Genomic DNA, 25,773 nt, shown 5'->3' on the forward strand with positions numbered 1-25,773 from the left:
CCCTCCCACCACCACCGCCCCCAGCCGCCCTCGCTGGGGAACACTTACATCCTCCCCAAAGACAGCCAGGTCGGGCCCGACGTGAAATCCGAGGCTGCGCCCAAGCGCGCCCTGTACGAGTCCGTGTTCGGGTCGGGGAAATCTGCGGCCCCTCTTCCCCCAAAAGACTTTGTATCCGCCCCTCGGAGCCTGTGGATGCGGTGGTGGTGGTTTCCGTGAAACACGACCCCCTGCCTCTTCTTCCAGAAGCCAATGGGCACAGAAGCACCAATTCTCCCACAGTAGTTTCACCTGCTATTGTTTCCCCCACCCAGGTAACCAAACCAAACTCTATGCATGAAATGTTTCTTTGGTACCACTTCGGGACTAACTTTTGTGCTAATGCAGCTCTGGGCAGGGGGGAAGTTTTAAAAACTAGGCAATGTACTGAATCGGATTTGGTTTCACCCTTAGAAGTTAACTCTCTTGGTGCTTTTTGGGAAACTTTACACCTAACCTTAAAAAATGTGAGAGAGGGCATGCTACCTAACAAATCACTTCTGTGCAGTAAGGCGAAAAACTTCAAAGTTCGCCGAACAAAAGGATTAGCTCACTCTTGCAGCCCCTCTTCATTGAATGTGTGAGTTTTATAAGGCAAAGAGTGCGAGAACGCTGTAAATGTAAAGGAAGCAGTTGCTTAAGACATATTTAAATCAAGTATCCCTTAAAAGACTCTATTACATTTTCGCCATGACTTTGGAAGGTAGAAAAACAGTTATAAATTATTGAAAAGAAAACGTGCCAATCCCACTTCCTGTAGCTTTTTTTCTTTCTTTCTTTCTTTTTTTTTTTTTTAAGAAAAGGGGTGGAGAGTGGCGAGCCAGGCAGTTGAGTGCCAGTTTATAATGTAACATGTAGTCGAATGTGAAGTGGCCGTGTGGGGTGCAATTTTCATAAACTAAAGTCTCTTGTTAAAGTTATTATTCAGGTGGGAACGTGGTATCTGCAATTCCAGTCAGGCTACAAATTAGTGTATGGGCCTGTGGTGCCCAGCACTGGGCACTGAAACCCTAGCCCCATGCAGCTCACCATCTAGAGGGCAGATAATACCTATGAAGTAGGTAATGAGAGTAAGAGTGCTAACCCAGCAGCTGAGTCAGCATGAACAAATCACTTCATTTCTCTTGGCTTCACTGTCCTCATCAAAGACAAAGAAATTATTTCAACCCTAACATTATTTAAGTCTAAGCAGTGCCAAATTCTGGGTCGAGATTGGAGCCTCTAATGTTAGATGCTTCTTCCCTTATTTTCCCCAGGGTAGTATTTTCGTGAGTATTATTAAAGTTATATTCATTTTTTGGACACTCTCTAGGAGTCAGGAACCAGGGATCTTCAGACACTGTGCTCTATTCTGCAGGCAGGCATAGCCACTGAAGGTTTTACAACTTTGACCTGCCTGCCATCAAGCAGAAAGTAGGAATTTTGCAAGTCTGAAGGTATAGTGCAGGCCCTCCAGGAACATATGTCAGGTACCTCTGTGCTTTTTCCAAAGTGGAAATTCCAGTTCTGGACAAACTGACCCTTTCAAACGTTTACCAGCTAATGGGCAAGCCTCAAGGCCAACTGAGAAAGGGGCTGTGAGTGGTAATATAAACACCAAAGTTCTCTAAAATACACAAGACCTGTAGGCTATGTGCCTTCTGTACTTCGGGTGTGTAGTCCGTTTCTGACAGGTTGTGTTAGAGAGTTTTAAGAATGGGGAGGAGAATTTAGGGTTTGCTTTTTCTTTGAAAGAAAAAATAAATGTTCACATTCTTCTGATACAGTAAACACCCTTGAAATGCCCTAGTTTAGAATAGCACCTGATTAATTAACACTTAAAAGCCTAAGAAAGTTTATTAAGGCATGCATGGCCTTGGGATAACAATGAAACAGTTTGTCTACTGGCATCTGTCTGCTGGTTTCTTGACACCAGTGTAATATAGAATTGTGACGTAAAGAACCACAAAAGATAAGAGGGTTTGTTTCATTGGTTTTGTTTTGTTCTAAGGAATGCAATCTTTCAGTCATTATCTTTTATTTACCTGAGTAAAATAAATCAGCTCCAAAAAGACTGTATACTGATGCTTTTATTATTCTTGCATTATTGTCAGGTAACTCCTAGGTTAAATATAGATTTGAGTGTCCATATGTGGCTTATATGATTATTATGGCTCTCAAACAAGATCTTAGCTCCAAGTCCCTGTTAGTTAAAACACTACAAAAAGTTGTTCCGTTTGCACATATTTAATAGTCAGCTTTTCACTTATGAAGTCTAAGCAATCGAAGTATTGCTCAGTAGAAAGTTGATAACAAACTTTTTCCTTCTTTATGTATTAAAATCACTGTAAGGGTTGAGGTTCAGTGCATTTCCTAGGGCTTAATGGCTGGCAGAGGTCGCCGGCCTGTGGCATTGCTTTGGGTTATCAACTGTTCTGGCTGGTCATTAACCCCCAGGAAATGCCCGGTGCAGCTCCAGCTTCAGTCGTTATTACTTAATCATAAACATAGGCTCTCTAGACTAATACTGACTAGACTTCATCGAGTAGTGTCATACGGAATTCCACTGTTGACCATCTTAGAGACTTCTTGATAACAGAGAGGTCACACACTGATGTTTTGATTTTCTACTAATGTTGCAAGTTTCTCAAAAGATGAAGAGCCCGTTTCTTTAAATGCATTTACTCTTTTTACTTTTTGAGGGTATTATTAAGTATATTATCGATGGGACTGGTTGAAAATGAATGCATTCAAGGATTAACAAAGATTATGGAATGTGTGATTGCTCATGTGAAGTATCTGGCTTTTGGGGTGAGTGAGGAATTATGGCGATGGTTGTGATGGTCGCTTTAACTGGTCCACTCTTTAATTCTCTTGAATGGCTGTGTTAAAAGTAAAGGGTAGTTTTAGTTCCCTTGTCCCCCAAATAGCTATTGTGATCTAAAATGATACAGTTATTGGTATGGTTTGCAAGCTCCTAGGTGGAGGTCATGTAGTCCATTTTAAACTGCTTACCACTGTATCTTCCATCCTTATAACTATCCTCTTTGCATAAAATAGAGCATTTTCCTACCTCAGAGAACAGTACTTCAGGTTAGAGGGATGATAGAAATTAAAAATTTTGTTCTTTATCATTCTCAGAGGAAAAAATACTAATAAGGTTTAGATCCTGAATGTCATAGTTTTGTCACTACAGTTTCTGTAGACATGTCTCTCTCCTGTGCCAAACAAAAGTGTGAAGCATTTGCAAACTGTGACAAAGGTGTCTTTAGTTGCACTTGCTTGACCCTAACCTAGATTATTTCCAGAAATACTTTTAAGGAATTCTGTAGAGAGGACATCTATTAGTGGAAAGATTGTGGGGGCTGGTGCACATCCCCTGCTTGTGTTTTATTGTCTTCACTGTGGGCCGTTGGTCCTTATAGTTTGCGAGGTGGAAACGGCAGCAGGCTGACACAGTTAGTTGTTCATTAACTTACCTTTGAGGAGAAGCCAGAGGCTGACAGCTCAGGGAATCGACTCAGGTGCTATAGGGGCAAGGAAGAAGGAATATTTAATGTATCTACTTAATAGAAAAAGGCATGCGTTTTATGTATTATTGAAATAACTGCTAAAGTCCTAGTTTGAATTTGAAGACTAAGAGGGAGGGATGTTCTTTATTTCTTATAGATGGAATCAAATTTTTATAAACATGAAAGGGGTATAGCAATTGTAACAAGACTTCTTGCTGTGGTTATTTGGAGCTATTAAGATTAACTGCCTTTTAAAGAGTGGGTGTTTTCTGATTTTAATCCTAGTTTGTGGCTACGTTCCTTTTTCTGCTGCAAGAATGTTTGCTCTCCTTTATGAAAAGTTCAAGTTGGTGGAGAAACTAAATGTCTTGTACATAAGTATGTAACTTTCTTCATTCAGGAAGTAGTTACTGAGCACCTACTATTTTGGCTTTTGTAACAGGAATCTATAAATTAATCGCTTCTACCTGGCAAGTAGTCTCATTGGCAAAATTTTGGCTTCTTTACCTGTTTAAACTAGATCAAAATAAAGACAGTTAAAAGGTGATGCACTTAGTGTTTTGCAGCAGTCATTTTGGGAAAGAAATCTGAACCTTTATATTCTCTTTCATGCACTCATATATTAATGTTGCAACCAGTATTCAGGAGTATTATTTTAAATTGATATAAACTCATATCTGATGTCAGTTCACTCTGTACTCAAGCTGACCCATGAAATAGAAAAAGAAATACTTCCTGCCAAGGGAGAAAGTAGACCCCATTCATCTAAAACTTAAATCTTTGTGTCATCCTGATTTTAAAATTTGGCTCCCCGGGCAAATGTCACCGAAAGACCACCCTCTTGTCATTACTAAGTAGTTTTCAAGCAGGAAGAAGCCTTTCTTTTCCAGGAACCACTAGTTATATGTGAGACCACTTGGATGAAATTTTCACCCAAGTGGGTCCAGGCCAGTCAAAGCCCTACTTCAGTTATCCAATAAAACTTGAGTTTCAAGACACCTTTTGGTGTTTTACCTGCCATTTCGAAAGCAGAATTGATACAGGAGTTCCGGTGTAGTATGTATCTTTAAAATCTTAGGAACGTAAATGTAAACTAGTCATCTGTAGGTCTGTCATATGTTAGAACTCTCATTTGTAGAACCAATTTTACTTCTCTTAACTTAACTGTCATTCATTGCATTGTACCAATAGTCAAGTTGCCTTTTGAAAGATTTCTTTGGAGAATTTATATAAGGGATAAGGTAGTATGAATTAATTTGTTCAAAAAAGGGGGATATGGATTGACCTTGATAAACTAACATGAAAGAAAACGTAGCTTTAGGATTTGAAACATTGCACAGGCACACTTCTTTAATTAACATTTTTAGTGCTCTAAGATGCTGAATTCAGTTCATCCACTGTTAACTGAGCATCTTTCTGCTTGCTAAGTGCTGCAAAGAGGAGCAGGATTCAGCCCTTGCCCTCAACAGGGATTCACAGAGGCTGGGCAATTAGTGGACTTGTACCCTTAAAGCTGAAATAATTCTCTGCTTGCTACGTGATCACCAGAGGGGAAACAGGTGAACTCTTAAAGTTTTGGGCCCTATAAAGTTCTTTTGGATTTTCAGATTTATAAAAACTTTTCCTTTGTCTACTCTTCTCTTTCAAGAGAACATGGGTGCTGAATGGTTTTGAGTCTTTATAACAGCATGAGCTTCTAGATGGCCCAGAAATAAATGATCTTTTCAGTCCTTTGAGATACACTACAGCAAAGGGTATGGGTAGAGATTGAATCTGAATATGAGGTTGTGTTATCTAATGCCCATGATCATAAACTGGACAACAGACCCTGCTGTGCCCACACTAGCACTACAGGAAGCTGAACCTAATGAGGCGTGTTCTGGGTTTTCAGTGATTCTCCAAATTCCTTTCAACACTTTCTTTTTTTGTTTGTTTGTTTTTGAGACGGAGTCTCGCTCTGTCGCCCAGGCTGGAGTGCAGTGGCTGGATCTCAGCTCACTGCAAGCTCCGTCTCCCGGGTTTACGCCATTCTCCTGCCTCAGCCTCCCGAGTAGCTGGGACTACAGGCGCCCGCCACCTCGCCCAGCTAGTTTTTTGTATTTTTTAGTAGAGACGGGGTTTCACCGTGTTAGCCAGGATGGTCTCGATCTCCTGACCTCGTGATCCGCCCGTCTCGGCCTCCCAAAGTGCTGGGATTACAGGCTTGAGCCACCGCGCCCGCCCTCAACACTTTCTTTACAGTCAGACTTCTTACCTTTTAGCTTATAGTTTATAACAACCTGACAGAGCCTTTTCTTTCTTCCTAAAAAAGATCCACTTACATATGACAGCAAACTTTCATTCATGACAGACAGGGCTTTTTTTTTTTTTTTTGGTCGGGGGTGGATATGATAAATTTTGCCCAAGTCTTGGGTAACAGAATTTTCAAAAATAACGGAGGTAGGAGCTATCTTACGATATCGTAAGTCAAAAGTGTCTGCGTTTTCTTTGGAGTTTTTAAGCACATGTGCTTTTAGGCAACTCCTGCATGTACATAGTTTGCTTTGGGCTAGCTTTTCACATTTTCAACCCCAATGAGAATTTCCTTTCTCTGAAGACCCTCTCGATCCTAAGGTGTGTGATTCAGCTCCTCTTTCTCCAGGCAGGGACCTTGGTTGTTTTTTAATCCTGTGGGCTGCAGGGCAGAGGGAAGATGGTGCAGGCCTCTAGTGATGAGTTCATTTATGTAACCCCGGAGAGCTGAGGGAATTGGAGAGACCTGGAGGGAGAGGGCTGAGGATGGACTCAGGCTTCTTAGTGATCCCCACTCCACCAGCCCATTGGGCACCTCCAACCCTGCAGCACCATCTCCACCGGAAAGAGGCAATGCCACTTGAAAATCCTCTTCGTAATCCAAATCTTTCCTGGGAGTATCTGGACTCATTCACACCCTGAATTACAGTTGACCATTGAACAACTCAGGGCTTAGGGACGCCAACCCCCTGCAGTCAAAACGCTGCTTATAACACATTTTGACTTCCCCAAAACTTAAGTTGACCAGAAGCCTTGCCAATACCATAAACAGTTGATTAACATATATTTTGTATGTTTTATGTATCATCTGTATTCTTACAATAAAGCAAGCTAGAGAAAAGAAAATGTTATCAAGAAAATCATAAGATAGAGAAAATATATTTACTATTCATTGAGTGGAAGTGGATCATCATAAAGGTCTCCTTGTCTTCAGGTTGAGTAGGAAGTGGGGAAAGAGAAGGGGTTGATCTTGCTGTCTGAGGGGTGGCAGAGGCAGAGGAGGCAGAGGAGGTAGAAAGGGAAGCAGGACAGGCAGGCACACTTGGTGTGACTTTCACTGAAAAACATCCGCATATAAGTGAACCCGCACAGTTCAAACCCCTGTCATTCAAGGGTCAAGTGTACTGCTTTCCCCCAACTGGCAGTGAACCTGGAAGGTTTTGGTCCAGTCTGGGAGGAGTGCAGGTAAAACGTGCTGCCGGAAGAGGCTGGCAGATTTAAGACAGCATTAGGTGGTAGGCCTCTAGGCGAGAAGAGGAGGAGTTCAGAAAGGAATGCTAAGGAATGACAGAGACAGATGTTGCTTCCTTTGTGAGTAATTCAGTTGCAAATTAAAATGTCAGGACTAGTTTGGGAGCTTGTGATCATGAATTTCTAGTTTTACTTCATGTCCCTAGTCCAGTTTAACCCAGTTCAGCCTAGTATCTCCCCATTCAATCCCCATCCTTTCTGTCTTCACACAAGAAAAAGGAAGCAATTATTTATACACCGGTTCCCATTTGGGCCCTTTCACTGTGTGCCAGGGACCCAACTAGTTAAGTACACTATCTATAGCTTTAAAATCGAATTTCCTATTTGTATATTTCTCTGCTTCACCCTCTATTTAGACAAAATGTTCATAGATAATATCTTCACATATATATACACGTATATGTAAATTTGATATTTGAAAAAATCCTTCATTTTCATCGTAATCTGAGAAATAAGTGTTGAGGATAAGTTTCTTGTGCTTGTGGATTAATTCTGGTATTTCAAGTTGCTATAGTTTTTGACATACAGTTTTAAGGAACTTAACTTAGAAACGTGAATTATTTCCACATTCCTGGCTGTTACGGGTCAGCGAGTGGACTCTTAGACCAGATCCAGGCAGGAGTGAATATGGGGAGCACTGTAGGGGCATAAGGCACGAGGCTCCCATCTCGTTGTACTACAGTCTGCTGAGACAAACTTGATTCATTCGTTGGAGAGTTCTAATGTAAACTGTCACAATCTCTAACTGGTTCTGTAGCTGTGGAGTAGGATATAACCATTAACATTAGTAAGAATGAAGACATACTGAAAACTTTAAAGTAGTCCACCAACCAGCAGCATCTGCGTCACTTGGGAGCTTGTGGGAAATGCAAAAATCCTGCCACTCTGTGCCCCTGAATCAGCCCCTGCACTTGAAAAGACTCCTAGGCAGTGCATGTGCTCTGAACATCTTGAGCACTGGCTGATGTGGTCTCTCATTTAATCCTCATGTAGCCCTTCCAGGAATTATGGTTATTATTTTCATTTTGTAAAGGAGGAAGCAAGCTAAGGGTCATAGATGCTGATTCAGTTGTTTAAGCCCTAACAACTGGTAAGTAACTATGCTGGGATTTGAACCCAGCCTGTCAGATTCCACAGTCTGTGCTTTCAAACCCATGGCCCTTCAATTCCAGAATTCTTATCAACTGTTCAAATAAAAGAATCCAATAAAGAGAAGATGATAGAACATGAAATCACATTATTACCTGTGATGCTTTCGGGAACAACTGAAGAAGAGAGAACGTGTTAAAAGACAGCATTACAAAGCAATGACATAAGTCGGCAGAGACACTCCCCATTCAATCCCCATCCTTTCTGTCCAGTGTGTGGCATGCTTCTGTTTTGCTGTGTGGGGCCCCCAGCCTTTGCTGAGTCTGGGATTTGGAGCAACCTTATTTGAGAAACCATATCACATAGTGGTTAAGAACAGACTCCAGAGCCACATCCCCTGGAGCAAATCTCAGCTCTGCCCAGACCTCTGGGTGCCTCAGTTTCCTCCTCAGTCAAATGGGGATGATGATAACATTGATCTCACAGGAATGTGGGTGTTAAATGAGATACTGCTTGAAAAGTGCTTCAAACATGAGCACTATATGAATATTTGCTATCAGTTTGTTATCTTAGTGCAGAATGCTTTACATTTGAACAAATGCAGATCTTTATCATAAAGTCCTGGCCCCAGCCTTCAGTTTTACTCTTGGAAGTAGCTTGTCCAGGTGCTGCACAGGGGGCCCCTCTGCCGTTTCTTCTTTTGCGGTGTCCATAGACTGTGGCCAGTAGCACTTTTGCAGGTCTTCTGGGACATACGAAATCTCAGTGCAGGCTCTGGCACTCTGGCCTACCTGGGCCCTCTTCCCTTTCACAATTAACCTAAAAAAGCCCATCCGTGTGGATGCTTTACCTGAAAGCCTGTTTTCTCTCCTCTACTTTTCCTTAAGATTTGTATGTTCTGTGGCCCACGTGGGATTTAACTCCACACCTTCTTCTAACTTAGTTCTGCAGACCCTTCCTGTTTCTCTTTACAGAGGCTTGGAAATTTTCTTTTCTTTTTTGAGACGGAGCTTTCCTCCTGTTTCCCAGGCTGGAGTGCAGTGGTGCGATCTCAGCTCACTGCAGCCTCCACCTCCTGGGTTCAAGTGATTTTCCTGCCTCAGCCACCTGAGTAGCTGGGATTACAGACGTGTGCCACCATGCCCGGCTAATTTTTGTATTTTTAGTAGAGACGGGGTTTCACCATGTTGGCCAGGCCGAGCTCAAACTCCTGATCTCAGGTGATCCATCTGCCTCAGCCTCCCACAGTGCTGGGATTACAGGCATGAGCCACCATGCCCGGCCGGAAATTTTCTAGTGCTAAAAAATTAGCACTAGGACTTGGGGAGCCCACTGATGGACATAATTGCTGCCCAGGCTACAGCACATTGACAAATGAAATGAGACAACAATGAACAGAGTGAAATCAACAGTTTTACAAAAGAGATTAAATTTTATTTGGAATGGCTTGAGATGAAGGGAATGGTCATTATACTGGGATTCCTAAAATATTATGAAGGTCATTATAGCTATAATCTACATAAATTTCTTAATTTCAGTATTCTAGAAGTAGGGTCTATATTTGGCTAGAGCTTATGCTATGATGTTTACGTTTCCCTAATGCAAAAATGCACTACAATGTTCTAATACTTGACTTCTGTCTTGGATACTATGTAAATCAATAGAAATATCACTTAAAGTTGAGGTGTACTAATATACGGTTGAAATAGACTATAGAATTAAGATAATTGGTTGGTATTTTGGTACATTATTGCTGACCAGTTAATGATCTTTTGTAACTTGTTTTTAGTGTGACAGTGCAGGGATTTATTACCTCTGATTTAGTTTGCCCTTCAAGTACTCATAGTATTCAGCCAGCATAGTCCTTATGGAATAGGTTTTTGGGTTTTATAGAATAGCATGTTGTATTAAGCCAGTTTATATGGAATACTGGCTTCTATTTTGTGATATTCTTTCTGACAAAACTATATCTAAATAGATTTTAGATCTTTTCTTACATCTTGAACAAATATTGTTGTTGATGCTTTGTACTCCAGAAAAAAAGAGACTTGCTGAATGTTTATTTTTCAGTGGATTGAGGTAGCAATTTAGAAACATGTTGCTGTAGAAACACACAGATCTAAATAAAAGTATAACAAGAACATTAGAAAGCTGATTATGCTAGCTTCTTTTCCGCTCACCCCAGAGTTCTTTCACATGTTCGTCTTTTGTAATTAATGGTAGGGTGTTCACAATGCTGGATTTTACTGTTTTTTCAGGATCACTTTATGGAGGTGGTGGGGGTGGTAATGTTCCAGGAATATGTCTCGTGGGTTTTTTTTTTTAACTTATGAAAAGGATCATGGAGTCATAGAATCCCATGTCATCCTCCCTTGAGGGGTTTTTAGAACCACCTCTTGGGATGTGAGCCAAGATCTAAGGAGAGAAAGGCAAGGTGAAAGAGAATGCTATTCAGAAAAACTCTGGAAAGCAAATTCATTTATGAAAGCATTTATTGAGCACTTACTGTGTGCAAGGTAGGAATTTGGAGGTAAAGAATAACTTAGAAATATTTAAGAGAAGACACTGGAGAAACTACAGTGGAATATCTAGGGCAAGTCCAAAGGACTGGCTGGAGATCCAGTCTTATCTCATTGGTGAGTGTTCCTAGGTCAGCCCTGGAGAGCAAGGGGTGTGTATTAGTATCTCAGAAATGGGACCAAAACTGGCCTAAGCGAACTGAAAGACTAAACAGTTAAACCTGAAGTGCATGTACGGGGAATGTGGAAACCCAGGAAAAAATAAAATATTACCTTGTCAAAAAATTTAAGCCTTTTCTTTGCTGTAACATTGCAGGCTTCTCTGGTAAGCCTTAGTACACTTGTATTTTAGGTGTCCCCATTCCAAGTGAGCTGCCACATTCCGCCACATATGAGCCACTCTGAATGTTCACCCTGTTGTGAAGCCACATATTTTAAGATTGAGCGTATGTACAATAATCCCACAAAATCCAGAACTGGTACCCCGTCAGTTCACATGTTAATTACAACTCCCACTCACTAAATGTATGGCTTTGGAGCCCAGCGTGGTTTCCTTCACCTCTCAGGTCTGTGGGGCCACACTGTGAGTAACCACTAAGGTGCTTGTAGATAGTGCTTCACAGTTGGCAAAGGGCTTTCCTGTATGTGATTTCATTCCAGGGACTTTGTAGGGCAATTCCTAGTGTCAGGTACTGGGCTAGACAGACTGAGAGGACACAGAAAAAAATCTTTTTTTTTTGGAGGAATCACTTAGTCTCATGGGGGAGGCAAATAAGTAACCAAATGAATAAGCCCTGACTCTGTGATAAGTCCTGTGAATCTATGCACAGAATATTAGCAAGCTGAAGAGAAAAGATAGGCACTTTCAGCATACCCATTCTACAGATGAGGAAAACTGACCTTCGCATTCACCTACCTACCAAGAAACAAAGTTCAAGTTCTGGTTCCAACTCCAGGCCACTTCTACAGTGGTACTTTTAAAGCTGTACCTTATAGATAGAGTTATAAATACGGTCCAGTTAGGTATTAAAGAGAAGAGAAAAAGGACACCAAATCACAAGTGTATTGATGGATGTGTCTTTTGAAAATGGAATGAATCCTAGTGTGATTTTGTGTTTTTGGAGCCTCAGGAAAAGAAAGGGGAACATAATGGGTTCCGGTGAAATGAACAGCCCAGTCTTCCAAATGTCAGTATACACCCGAGACATCAGTGGCGGAAAGCTACAGTCTTAGGTTGACTTGGGGACTTTTTTTAAAATACAAAGTCGAGCCCCCTGGAGCCATTTCTGCAGTGGGTCAGTGTAGACTGGCTCCTTGCTGGGGGTCTGACGCTCACTGGGACCAGTCCTGTGTTTCTTTATCTGTTCACTGACTGTTTCGCAGTTGAAGACTTGCTCCCCAAGGCCCTCAGCCTTTGCCACTTCATTCAGAGCACTGAATTAAAAGTGAAAAGGAATGCAGTTCTGATGCAGTTATAGCTAGTAAAAAGAACCAATAAAAATGACTATAAAGTACCTGACAAATAGAAAATGTTTAGTAATACCAAGGTACTTTATGGGGGAAGGGTTTACCTCTTGGCACAGGATGACAGCCCCCTGCAATCCCAGGCTTTTCCCTCCATGATGCCCTTGGCAGGGAGCTCTTGCCCAGCCAGAACAGGTGAGTGAAAAGATTCTGCTGTCTTGGAGTCACCTGACTTCTTACCACAAGAACATCCTTCAGAAGTGGAAATCACAGACACATAGGTCTTTTGCTGGTGACAACAGATAACACAAGAGATAAAGAACACTTTGGTGATACGAGGGTAAAAAGGAAAATGAGGAAAAGACAGTAGAAAAAAGTATAGGAGAAGTAAGTGGTTAAAGAACCTCTGGTCATAAAGGAAGAAGTACATCAGTTTGGAGCAAAACTCATATTCTCTATGGGTTCTGGTAGAATTACCAAGGGATGGACCAACTTGAACCAAGGGATTCAAGTTACATGAATCATTGACCTGAATGATCTTAGGCAGATTACTACATTTCTTAATAGGAATAATACAAATACACATGTATTAAAAGCCCATAGTAAGTCCTGAATAAATGATAGCTTTAAAATACATATGTATAAAATATATATCTATATTCTATTGGGTAGAGATTATTGACAGGTTAGAGGAAAATGAGAGAGATTATATACAGTTTACAGATGATCTTCAGCAGTCTGTTTGAAAGATAAGACAGAGGGTCCAAAAAAATTACAAAATATTTATAAACACAGGCAGAAGTGTGGAGATGTACAAAGAAACCAGTTGGAGAACTCATATCTTTGGCAAGGAAAAAATAATGATAATCAAGAGACAAATAAGAAAAACTAAAGCTTAGAGAAAGATGGATATTAAATTATAGGTGTAGGTATTATGTGACTCACTAAAATATAAAAATAAAATGAAAACAAACTTTTATTCTCTCCTTTATGCCACAGAGAGAAAAGTTTCAATATACTTTATGTAAAATATTTAAACGATTAATTTTGAACAAACGCCAAGTAGATTTTATTTTCTATGTATATTTTTAAGTAGATTATAAATAAAAAACTAAAATGAATTACAAGTGTGGGCAATAGAAATCTTCAGGTTTCAATAAGATTATCCATCTCGTAAAAAAAAATACAATTTGATTTTCCTAATTATAAGCAGTGTACTTACAGAGATCAGTCACTTTTATTTATAATTTTCATTAGAATGTTATGATACCAGTAAACCATATTCCAAATGTGTTTCAGTAAAGAAATATCTTCATCATCTAGAATATGGAGCTAGGCTACTCTTACACTTTTAGTATTAAAATTTAACACGTACAACCAGATGATAAATTGCCAATTCCATGGCTTGCTTTTTTTTTTTTTTAATTATAGCTTTAAAATATTCTCACAGGCCAGGAGTGGTGGCTCACACCTGTAATCCCAGCACTTTGGGAGGCTGAGGCAGGCAGATCACTTGATCTCAAAGAGTTCAAAACCAGCCTGGGCAATATGGTGAAACCCCATCTCTACAAAAAATATGAACGTCAGCCCAGCACAGTGGCACATGCCTGTAGTCCCAGCTACTTGGAGGCTGCGGTGGAAGGATTGCTTGAGCCTGGGAGGTGGAGTTTGCAGAGAGTCAAGATTGTGCCACTGCACTACAGCCTGCGCTACAGAGGAAACAAAGAAAAAAAATTCTTATGGCCACTTAGCTAGAAAAGATCTCATCGAAATACAATAAAGAATATGAAACTTTCTGGCAACATATTACAGAGAACAGTAGCACTCTTTGTAATAAAGTGCTCATTTGAGACAAATTAAGTCATTCTCTTAGCCCCCTTTTCCTACTTGACTGAAATAAAATACTGGCTCAGTTGACAAAAACCATCAAATAATTCATTTTGTCGTAATTTAGTTTATACTAGCTTGTTTAGAAATGAAGTCAGCAAACATTATCTGCACCATAAAGTGTGAATCGCGGTTAGATTATTAGCCTTCAATGCTTTGCTTGGAAAGAGGACTACCACATATCTCATTCCTGAAGAATCTGTTCCCACAATCAACCCAATAACTAACATCTGTGTATCACATGTTATGTAAATACTCAAGGTTCTCTATTCCGTATGATCCTCATAGCAACTCAGGCTACAGAGCTTAAGTGACCTGCTCCAGGAAGGAGGTGGTCAGTGGCAAACTTAGGACTGGATCCCAAGTCTTTCACTTGTTCTATTTACTCAACAAACATTTATTGAGCACCAACTTCGCTGATCACTGAGTACACAATAAAGAACAAGGCACGGAAGGTCTTGTTTCCCATGGACTTGACAGTCAAGTGGGAAAGACAGGAAAACTCATAAAACCATGATTAATATAGATGGAAGTAACTGAGCAGCTACTCTAGTCCCCAGGATTCCTCCTCTTAATATGTCATCTTTTTCCCCATCGGTTGGGTCACACCCCCACAGAAGCCGGCCTCACTGACCACTCATGCCAACATAATCACAATAAGGCACTGCATAAACCCAGAGCCAACCTTCTCTGACCACCTCAACCCGTTGTTAGGTAGGGTAGACATCACAGGTGAGGAGATGGAGGCCCAGAGAAGGGTGAGTAGCAGATTCCGGCCTAGAGGCAGGAAGTGATCAGCAGGGAGCCATGACTCAGGCCTGTAACCCCAGCACTTTGGGAAGCTGAGGCTAGAGGATTGCTTGAGGCCATGAGTTTGAGACCAGGCTGGGCAACATAATGACACCCCATCTCTACAAAAAATTTAAAAATTAGCCGGTTGTGGGAGTGCATGTCTGTAGTCCCAGCTGCTCTGGAGGCAGGAGGATCTCTTCAGCCCAGGAGTTTAAGGCTGCAGTGAGCTATGATCATGCCACTGCATTCCAGCTTGGGCAACAGAGCAAGGCCCTGTCTCAAAAAAAAAAAAAAAAAAAGAATAAAAAAGGAATTGATCCTGACTCAAAGACTCAGAATCTCTTTCCTTCTTGACAAAGCCGCCTCTCCTCACTTGTTAGGTTATGTGTAGCCTTTATGGTGTGATTATATCCTGCCTTATTCAGCCCGTCCTCATCCCGGCATACCACTCAAAATCTGAATGAATCACTCAAGGGCTAAGATCTTTGTTCTCTGGGATATACACTTTCCTTCTAACTGCCACTCTCCAGATAGGTCTGTCAAGAAATCAGGCCTTTCTCCCTCATTCTTATAAAACAAAGCAGCTAAGGTATTATTGATGGAATCAAAAGAAACTGTTAAGAAAGGCAAGCACTTGTTTGTGAAATGCTTCATCCATATTTGTGATACTAAAGAATCGTGGGATTAGCTTTGGAGAATGAGATCAGCTCAGGAGGCTGCTGTTCACAGCTAAACTGTATCCTGATCCTCCTACTTGCTGTCAATGAGGTGACCTCACCAAACAAATTTAGGAAGAGCCCTTCTGAATAGGGCAGCTAGGATCCAGGAATACCTGGTCAGGTGATATTTAGAATCTCTTTCCACCCTAAGAACCTATGATTCTATCCGGGCAAAAAAATGTCTGCAAATCAAACGCTTCTAACTTAGATCAAAGTTTAAGTACACTGAGGGAAATTCTGTTTTTATAGCTCCCATTTGTCCTTGATACGAATTTTGATACTGGGTCAGGCTTTTTAAAGTTGAACATACTTCGGTATACCTTACGATGCTGTCATTTTTGGTTAGGATTTATATGTTTTAAGGATATATACACATATACTTCTTTTTTACAATATTTGACTTAATGTAATGTGTATGTATTTGACTTAAAGTATTTCAACCTGTGGTTGAAATTTTCTAATTGCTTTTGGGTTAATTTATTTTAATAGAGACACGGTCTCCCTATGTTGCCCAGGCTGGTCTCAAACTACTGGGCTCAAGGGATCCTCCTGCTTCAGCCTCCCAAGTGCCAGGATTACAGGTGTGAGCCACCACGCCTGGCCTCCCTACTTTATTTTTTATTTGCCATAATCAGAGTAGTCTTCCAAAAAAATAATGGTTATATGTTTTTAAGAGTGAGAAATAATATTTTCATGATTTTTATTCCTTCTACTCTTTAAATAAATAAAGTCTGTTCCTCAAGGGCAGGGACATGGTCTGTGTTGCTCACTGCCCTATTCTCTATGCCTGTCACAGTGGTTGGTACATACTCAGTACTGAAAGTACTTGTAGAAATGAATAAAAATATGTTATAGTAACATTTTAAGGTTACTTGATAATCTTTGCCCTCTTTGCCTTGAACAGAAAGGATCTAAGTATTTTACCCTTATTTGAAAAGATGAAAACAAATTCCTTAGCTGTGAAGGTTAGAAATAAAAAGCTCTTCTAATAGCACATGAAGAAAAAAACCCCACATCATCCCTTAAATAGTTTTACACACCTACTGTGTGCCTGGCACTGTGCTGTTCTCTGCAGGGTCAGACGATTAAGACAGTGCCCTGAAGGGGTCAGACGATTAAGTCAAGTGCTCTACCACGTATGTTCCCATTTTAATTTGTTCTCTGTTGATTTCTTAGCACATAGTAGGTATCACATACACCCAAAATAAATCACCAGCCAACTTAGCTGTGGTTGTGGTGGTAATACTGTTGTCCTAGTGAGGCGTGGGTCCGGTTTGGTAGGTTGTGCCCTCTGTGCATGAGGGAGGGGTAGGACCAAGATGGACTTGCCCCAAAGTCACCAAATCTGGACTTTCAGCCTCTTCTGTGTTTTGGATCTATATGGATGTCCTTTTCCTTTCTACCTCAAGCCTACTCTTCCTTTCTTTCTTTTTCTCCTTTCCCCTTAACCCTCATATCTCTTCTGCCTTCCCCTGGCTCAACCTCTAAATCCTTGGAAATACAACAAAGATAAACTGTTTTATAGAGGTTCAGAATCACCTAATATATATTTACTCAAAGTGTAGGGTTGACAGGGCAAAATTGAGAAGTTCTTAGGGAAAGAACTCGAACTTGAGGAGGTCCATGTTAAAATTTGGGTGTAGGGGAAAGAGTAAAAAGAACTCTAGACATACTGCTTTGAAATCCTAAGGGAATAAATATCAACCCAGGGCATGAATCTGTTTAGTCTTCCATTTCCATTCCCTTGGGAGACTGATTTGTAAGTAAGCACCCTTTCTACAGAAGAGAAGGGCCAGAGACAGGCCTGGATCCTTGTCTGTAGGTCTAGCCATCCACCTTGGGGTTTTGTTAACGTTGTTTATGTTTAGCACCTCTTCTCGCTTTCCTAGTTTAATTCTGTTACTATTAGGACATAGCACATGCTCTGTTGGGAAATATCAGTGACTATTGTCACTAATCCTGTTTTACTTTTTACTTTTATGGGATTTGGTCATGGATTCCATTTGTCTTTTTGATCATTCACAACTGCAGAAATTAAAATCAGTGTTCTCAAAGTTATTTAATATCATTTGGAAATTTGTATTCTGTTAGGAACAACCTCCTTGGATTGCATTTTATTTTTAATTTAAAGAATGTGGTCTGAGAGGACAAAGTACAGTTAATAAACGGAGATGAACTTACCTGTTTTTCTGTCTTGGTACTTTTCGTCAACTGGTTAGTTTCTCTTGGTTCTCCTTTTCCTTTGGGATTTACTCTAACTTCTAGGGGTGCAGAGAGAGCAACAAAGAGAAGGATTTTGGACTAAGAGACATGGTAGACAGAAATGTACATGAGCAAAGGCCCTGATACAGGAAAGAACATGGAACATTCCAGAATATTCTAGAAAAGAAAGTTCATGGGCTTGTAGCCGAGAGAAGATAGGGAAGTGGTGAGAGAGAAAACTGAAGAGTTCAGCAAGCGCCCTAAAGTGCAAGTGCCAAGGCCATTTAAAGGTTTCAAGCTTCATCTTATAGGTAGGGCAGTCACGGAAGGGTTTTGAGTGGAGGAGGAGATGCGGACCATGGATTGCAGAGGGATCAGAGCAAGGGGAGAGGTCATTGTGTCTGAGGACTAGGATGGCGGTAGTGGGTGAACAGAAGTAGATATTGATGTGCTGGTGCTGCGTGTGGAAACAGAGGCCACTGCAGGGGAGTACAAGGGGCTGTGATGGGTCTGCTTTAGAAGCATTGGGCTTGAGGGGCTTATGGTGTGACTAGGTAGATGTTGGATAAGCAGGTAGATACACACGTTTGGCAAAGGTGTGGGCTGGAGGACTAAATTTGGAATTTCATCTGTTTACAGATGATAATTGAAGCTATTGGGGCAGATTGTTTTGCTTAGAAAGAAATTACAGTGACAAAAAAGAAGAAGGCCTCAAGAAACCGGAATCTTTGGAGGCAAAGCAGAGAAGGTGTTGTCGGCATAGAACCACAACAAGTGGCTGGAGGGGAGGAGGGGAACTGTGGGCCTTAGTTTCAAGGGCAAAGGGAGTGGTCCATTTTGTTCAATGCAGCTAAGATTTCAAGTGAGATGAGGCCTGGGTGTGTGTCCTGCAGCTGCTCTATAGGGAGGCCATTAGTCATCTCTGCAAGAACAGTTTTGTGGGGCAAGGGGCAAAAGCCATATTGGCGAGAACTGAGGGAACCTGAGAGGTGAGGAAGGAGGAACAGAAACATGGCTCCGGTTTGACTGTCAGGGAGTCAGGCAGCAGAGCAACAGCTGGAGGAAGGCAGAGCTCCAGAGGAGATGATAGGTGGATCCCGTATGTTTTTCAGAAGAGAGAGGACCTGAACCTGTTTAGAAAGAGCAAGAGAGATGGCAGGGTGTAGGCATGGCGGGATCCTGAGGACAGGTGGAGTGATTGGCTTTAGATTATTTTATTAACTTTTTATAGACTTTAAACTCAGGAGGAAAAGATTGACCCACGTTCGGCTGTCACTGTGGTTTCACCTTCCTCCCACCATCCTGGGACCCTCCTCCTCACATGGGGCCCACTGTACTCCCTTGGGAGTCCTGGCCAGGAAAGGATCCTGGCTCCCCATTAAAGACTGTTCCTCGTTCAACCAGATGAACTCCAGCATCCTTTTTACTTTGAGTAGGAGACAAAAGCTGAGGATCAAGTTCAAGGTAGGGGCCCATAGTATTGAAAGAAAAGCTAATGAAATAGGAGCACTGTCTAGAAATATTTCTCAGACCACAGAGAGAACCAATGAGTTCCATTCTATGCAACATGCGGGGTCTGGTGTTTTTTGAATTCAAATAGGCTCCTGTTAGCATTACTTTAGCTGATTTTAAGTGCAGTGCCTGTATGCAGAGAGAGTTTCTAGATTTCAGGCTGAGTTGGACCTGAGTAGACTGGATGCTCATCAGGGAAGAGCTAGGCTGCTATTTGCTGGCTTTCTCTGGAAAAAAATTACTGGATTTGCAATTATAATTTTTTCTCTTATTTATTTTTCCTTAACATTTGTCAGAGCAGTTTTAGGTTCACAGCAAAATTGAGCAAAAATTATGTAGAGTTCCCATAAACCTCCTGCCCCCAAAAAAGCACAGCTTACCACAAGATTGACATGTAGAACCAGTGTGGTGCATTTGTTGCAATTGCTGAAACACTGACACACCATTATCACTCAAGGTCCACACTTCACAGAAGGGTTCATCTTAGTGTTGTACATTTTATGGATTTGGACAAACGTATAGTGACATGTCTGTGCCATTATGGTATCACATAGAATAGTTTTGCTGCTCTAAAAGTCCTTTATGTTCCACCTCGTCATCCCTCCCACTCCCCCCACTTTTTTTTTTTTTTTTTTTGCAGTAGGCCTCTTTCACGTAAACATAAAATGTGTTTTCAGCCTCACCTGTTTGAAGATCTTGACACAACCTTAATAATAGCTTTGTTTTGGTTTGAGTACATAAAAGAAAAATTCAGTCGCTGACATGGAATGACATTAAAGCAGTAAGTCACTCAGTTGTCTTCCACATCTAATGCTAGCTTTATTCTCCTCTCAGTTAGTTTCTCTTCCTCCCCTTTTAAAGCTTTCTGTAGTTCCCATTTCAGCACAAGCTTTTTTCCCTCTTCTGGGCAGGCAGACCTGTCCTTGATCCTGACCTCCCACCTTGCAGAGGGCCAGTCAGTGAGGATGTGTATGGCCCTTCCTGGCATTACAGAGTAAATTTCTGTCCCTACAGGGCCAAGGAAGAGAAACTTTGGTTTTTTAAGTTGCTTATGATAATGTCTCAGGCAGAGGGCAGGGAAGTTAAAAAACAGGTAGTTTGGGAATTAAGGGGTTAAAGCATTAATGCTCACAGCTCCACTGTTTACACATCACTACATTTTACAGAAAATAGGCTGCTTTAAATCCTAGGGAAACTGGTCATTGTATATTCTGTGGTTTGAAAGTTGTCAGAGACAAAAAAAAGAAAAATGTAAGATAAATGGGACTGAAAATACCAATTCTTCAGGTGAAAGGCTCCCTCAGAGAGAAGCTGCTTTTAATCCACACATTGTTCTCCATTTCCTAGTCTTTCTTTTCTTTTCTTTATTTTTCTCAAGTGGGATTGGCTCAGCATTTTCAAGTGTTGACTGAGCCCCTCCTGGGTCTCCAGCATCCCTCTGGATGCGCTGAAGGAGGCAGAGGAACAGAGGAACCCCTTTCCGTGTGCCTTGGGCTTGACTTTTGCTCTTTCTGACTTTGTCTGTTTCCCTAGCATCTTTCTCTTGGCTATGCTAGCCTCATCTCAAGTGACAGTCGCCACGAAATCCCAGGTTTGATGTGCTAGTTATATTTTCTAATACCTGTTCAAACACATGTAGGACTATTTAGAAGCCGTAAAATGGTCATCGCGTGTCACCTCAAATAATCCTGCAGCTCTGCAGTGGTGCGAGGTCCTCTATCTGGGAACCCGGATCTAGATCACAGCCTCCAAGAGCTGGAAGGAATCCCGCAGATTTCTTGAATTTCATGAATTCCTTGAGGCCCAGGGAGGTTCACTGTGCATGGGCAGCATGGTCTCCCTCCTCCTGCTGCTCCCCAAATCTCCAGAAATGTGTAACCAACAAACGGGCTTTCCTCGGAGAGGGCTGCTTCTTCACTGGTCTCTTTCCTCACATTTAACTGTCACAATTTTGTGCCGCCTTGGATTTTGTTTTCAACCTAGAGGAAAATGCTCTTAAAGACTGGCCACCTGCCTCCAGAAACATAGGATCTGTGTAAACTGTCTAAATAATTTGTATGTCTCTCTCTGAACTACTCTTCACTAAACACCTACTACAGGTGTAGGCTCTGGAAAGGACAGCAGGCTACAAAATGACAAGCGTCCTGCCCTCTCAAGAGCTTATATTGTAGGGGGATGAGATGGACAGAAAGGGGAAATAGGTAACATTTAGAGAATATGCTGAGCACAGTGGCTCATGTCTGTGATCCTATCACTTTGAGAGGCTGAAGCAGGAGGATCGTGTGAGCCCACAAATTCAAGGTTACAGTGAGCTGTGATCATGCCACTGCACCCCAGCCAGCCTGGGTGACAGAGCAACACCCTGTCTCAAGGAAGGAAGGAAGCCAGGCAGGGAGGGAGGAAATATTATATAGTAGTAAATATAAATGTATCTATAGAAAATGAAAACAAGGGGACATGACAGTTGGTTATCAGGGGAGTGAGGCTGCTTGGATGTGGGCTTTGGGAAAGAAATTGCAGAGGCAGGAAGAGGCTGACCATAGGAGAGCATCCCAGGCAGAAGGATCAGCTCATGCAAAGGTTTTGGAAAATCTTTGGGAAATACCAAGTTAGTTCAGTTTGACTTGGCTGCAGAGAAGGGAATGAGGTGGAGCAGTTAGCTGGACCTCACTGGAGGCTGTGGGGAATGATTGAATATTGGCTCACAAAAGGTAATCACAACCCTGAATTCAGCCCTGGAAATGAAGCAGATTTGTTCCGCCAGCAGATCAGAGCACATGCATTGTTGCAGTTTGTCATGTGGTTACTTTAGTATCTCTAATCTAGATTTGATCTGTGGGGATACTAGTGGCCCTACCCCACCAGAGTGTGTCTGCACCCTGCTTAGCACAATGGAGCTTCCTCCTAACCCCTAAGGCCTTCTGGAAAGTCCATACTGATAGAAAAACAGACTTGCGTGTGCAAAAGAAACCAAGATTTTTAAAGTTGGTGTTTGGATCATTCTGCCCTGTACCACTCATCAAAGGAAGGTGTTGGGGATTGGCAGTTAGTATTGGCTGGGTTTTCTATGAGAGAGTTTTTTTTAGGGAAATGAACTTTTTTGATATTCAGCATTCTTTCCAGAGGTCCTTTCTGGGTGGAGTTCATCCAGGCAGTACATATAAACAGTGAGATCAAGGCATTTTGTTAAAGGAGAACTAAAAGTTGTGCCTCTAACAAATGACTCCAGAAGAGCATATGCGGTTTGTGCCTTTAGATTTTTTTTTAAATTAAAAAATGTCTTAAAATTTAACACATGTACATGTTAAAATTTAAAATATACCATGAAAAATGACTCTGCCTCCTATTTCTGACTGCCAATCCCCCATTTTCCTCTTTAGAGACAACCACTGTTAACATTTTCTATGGATTCTTCCAGAGATATCATATGCACATTCAAACATACATGTACATACCACATATGGGTTTTGAAAGGTAGAACTTTCTTAAATGTTTGGGTGTATGGCAGCTGCTTAAAGGTTAAGGAAAAATTGAACAATATTGAAAAAAGAACAATACAGGATGAATAATACCACTGGGATACTGATTGCTGAGCCTGAGTGACTTTGGGGGCTCATGTAAATAATGCAGATCATTCCTACAGGAAAAAATATAAATAATACATACAGTTAAAGTGAACTAATTCTATCTGTAAAGACAATGTTTTGAAATAAAACAGGACCTTGAATTTTCTCATTTTGTCTGTAATAGGGGAATCTTTGGGAGTCTTGTCTCTCTCTGTGTCTCACTAAAGCTGGATAGTGATGGAACCTGTGAGCACTGTCTCGCATGCTCCTTGGCGCCTTCACCTTGGCCCATAAGTAAGGGTGGATGTGGTCCTGGGAGCTGTTCCTAGCAACAGGCATCCCCCTCCCCCTGCTGGAAAGCAGGCAGCGTGTGCCTGGTGAGGACTAGATCCTAATCCAGTTGTTATGGGTAGGATGCACCTTTTCAAAGATGGGCTCAAAGTATTTGCACTAGAAGATACCAAGATAATAATTGAGAAGTTTATGAATTCATTCCCTCTTGTCCCCTACATTGTCTCCAGTGGGACTGCTGCAGTCTCCAAATCCTGCTCAGGCTGAGCTGTTCTGAGACTGCAGATTCGAGTCTGTTCTCTGCTTGAAGCCCGTTGGCCAGCAGTGAGTGTGCTCAGACTCCAGAATCCAAGTCATCTTTCTGGCATCAGCCAGAGTTTGATCTCCTAAACATTAATTCTTGTTTCACAAATTGCATTCCCCAAGCTGCTTGAAGCTTTTCTTAATTTAGGAAAGAGGAATCAACAATAGATTATGGGAGGCTCCCCACCACTATTTTTCTAGACTCAAAAAACTCTATTGGATAGTAAGATTCTCAGAAAACCACACAAGGCTTACCTTAGGCGTATGATGGTTTGATTTTATTTTTTTGTTTTCAATTTTTTAATTTTATTATTTGTTTGAGAGAGGATCTCACTGTGTTGTCCCAGCTGGCCTTGAACACCTGGGCTCAAGTGATCCTTCTGCCTCAGCCTCCTGAGTAGCTGGGATTACAGGCTTGAGCCACCACACTCAGCTTTTTTCAGATTTTAATGTGCTTCTCACATATATCTAATTTGATCCTACAGTAACTCTTTGGGGTGGCCGGGGGAGGACTATTATCTACATTTTATAAATGCAGAAATTGAGTCTCAAAATAGCCAAATCCCGCGACAGTTTCAGACAGAAAGTAAGTCACTATCTGCAACAGAGTTTCCGCCAAAGTAGAGGGAACACTGACCCTTCAATAGGTATCTAAAGAAATAGAGTTCCAGGGTCAGGGGAGCTTGGCAAACAGTGCCATCCTCTTGGAAGCCCTATATAAAGAAGCCTGTTTAACTCCCCAAATTTACTTGATCGTTAATCCTCCCCTGCCTCCACTTGGTAATATCTTGCACCACGGTTTCTCATAACACTTTGGGAGACGCAAATCTACAACATCACCATGGAAAACAAAATGTAATTTTGAGTAACTTTAAAAAAAAGTATCTCTATTTAAAATAACTTTAACTCTAATTCAGAAACTCCAAAAGTTATCCCCATGGCTGTCAGCTAAGAGTAATACTTCCAGATTCATGCAGCGGTATACAACGCACTGTGGGAGATGTTTAAAATCTAGTCTAGGTCTCAGCTAGTTACTAGCTTTGTGACTTGACCAAATTACTGAACCCTCTGTAAGCCTCAGTTTCTATATCAGAAAATGGTATTTATTCCTGTTTCATGGTCATTGAAGAGGGTAAATAAGCCGACTCGCACACAGCACTCGACACAGAGCCTGGCACATAGTCAGTGCTCGGAAAATACTAACTTTTTATTTTTAGTTCATGAGCTCCAAGCAGATTTGCTGTTCAGAAGAGCCCAGCGGCCTCTGTCTTGGGGATGGTAATGGGCATGGTCCAGAAAGAGGTGCCATTGAGATTTGATTAAACCTGAGAAAGTTACAGTTGGTTGAAGTGTCTAATCCTATGTAGCTGGAGTAAAGCATGTGTACCAGATTGTATTATTTTCCTAGGACCACCATAACAAAGTACTACAAACTGAATGGTTTACACAACAGAAATGGATTGTCTCACAGTTCAGAAGGCCAGAAGTCTGACATCAAGGTTGTCGGCGTGGTTGGTTCCTTCTGAGGGCTGTGCGGAGGAACCTGTTTCATGATTCTTCCTAGTTGCTCGTGGGTTGCTGGCAATCTTTGGTGTTCCTTGGCTTGTAGACACATCAACCAATCGATCTCTGCCTTGATGCTCACGTGGCGTGTTCCCCGTGTGTTTGTCTCTATCCAAGTTTCCCCTTTCTATAAGGAGGCCAATCACTGGACTGGGGCCCACCCTATTCTCAGATGACCTCCTCATAACTGATTACTTCTGCAGCAACCCTATTTCCAAGTCAGGTCACATTTTGAGGTACTGGGTTAGAACTTCAACATATGAGTGTTTGGAGGACACAGTTCAGCTCACAACATGAGTGTAGTCTGTCAGTCCCTGGAAGAACCTGCAAGAGGAATTTGGCTAAGCATCCAGTTGTTGCATCTTTTTCTTTAGAACTACTTCTTTTTTTTTTTTTTCCAGTCACCTTTATTAAGGTATGGTTTATATACAACAAAGTGCATCTGTTTTTAAGTGTACAGTTTAGTGAGTTTTGACAAATACACTGCCCCAATTAAGGTATAGACCGTTTTCGTCAGGTTAGAAAGTTTCCTCCTGCTCCTTCCCCGGCAGCCCCCCTCCCATGTCCTAGCCCCCAGGCAGCCACTGCTCTGCTTCCTGCCACTGGAGATTAGTTGTAGCTGTACCTTTTCTAGAGTTTCATGTAAATGAAATTATACAGCATATATTTTTTATGCTGACCTTTTGGCTTTTATGTTCTTCTAATGTGAACTGTGAGTCCACAGGAATCGAGTATTGAAGTTTTTAATAACCATAAATCCAGCCTTTAGAATTCTGTAGCTATTGGGGCACAA

The 25,773-nt window shown here is 41.5% G+C and overlaps 1 protein-coding gene across 1 annotated transcript in view; it reads left to right on the top strand.

The window, feature by feature from the left end:
* The window catches only part of KCTD1 (potassium channel tetramerization domain containing 1), a 92,210-nt gene that overhangs the window by 1,861 nt on the left and 64,576 nt on the right, over window positions 1-25,773 (top strand). Inside the window, 2 exon segments of the mRNA XM_017859968.1 lie at window positions 8-130; window positions 133-314. Coding sequence (XP_017715457.1) covers window positions 8-130; window positions 133-314 — 305 coding nt within the window.

The sequence above is a fragment of the Rhinopithecus bieti genome, unplaced genomic scaffold (assembly GCF_001698545.2).
Source record: "Rhinopithecus bieti isolate Rb0 unplaced genomic scaffold, ASM169854v2 scaffold_51907, whole genome shotgun sequence".
In the NCBI taxonomy this organism is placed as follows: Eukaryota; Metazoa; Chordata; class Mammalia; order Primates; family Cercopithecidae; genus Rhinopithecus; species Rhinopithecus bieti.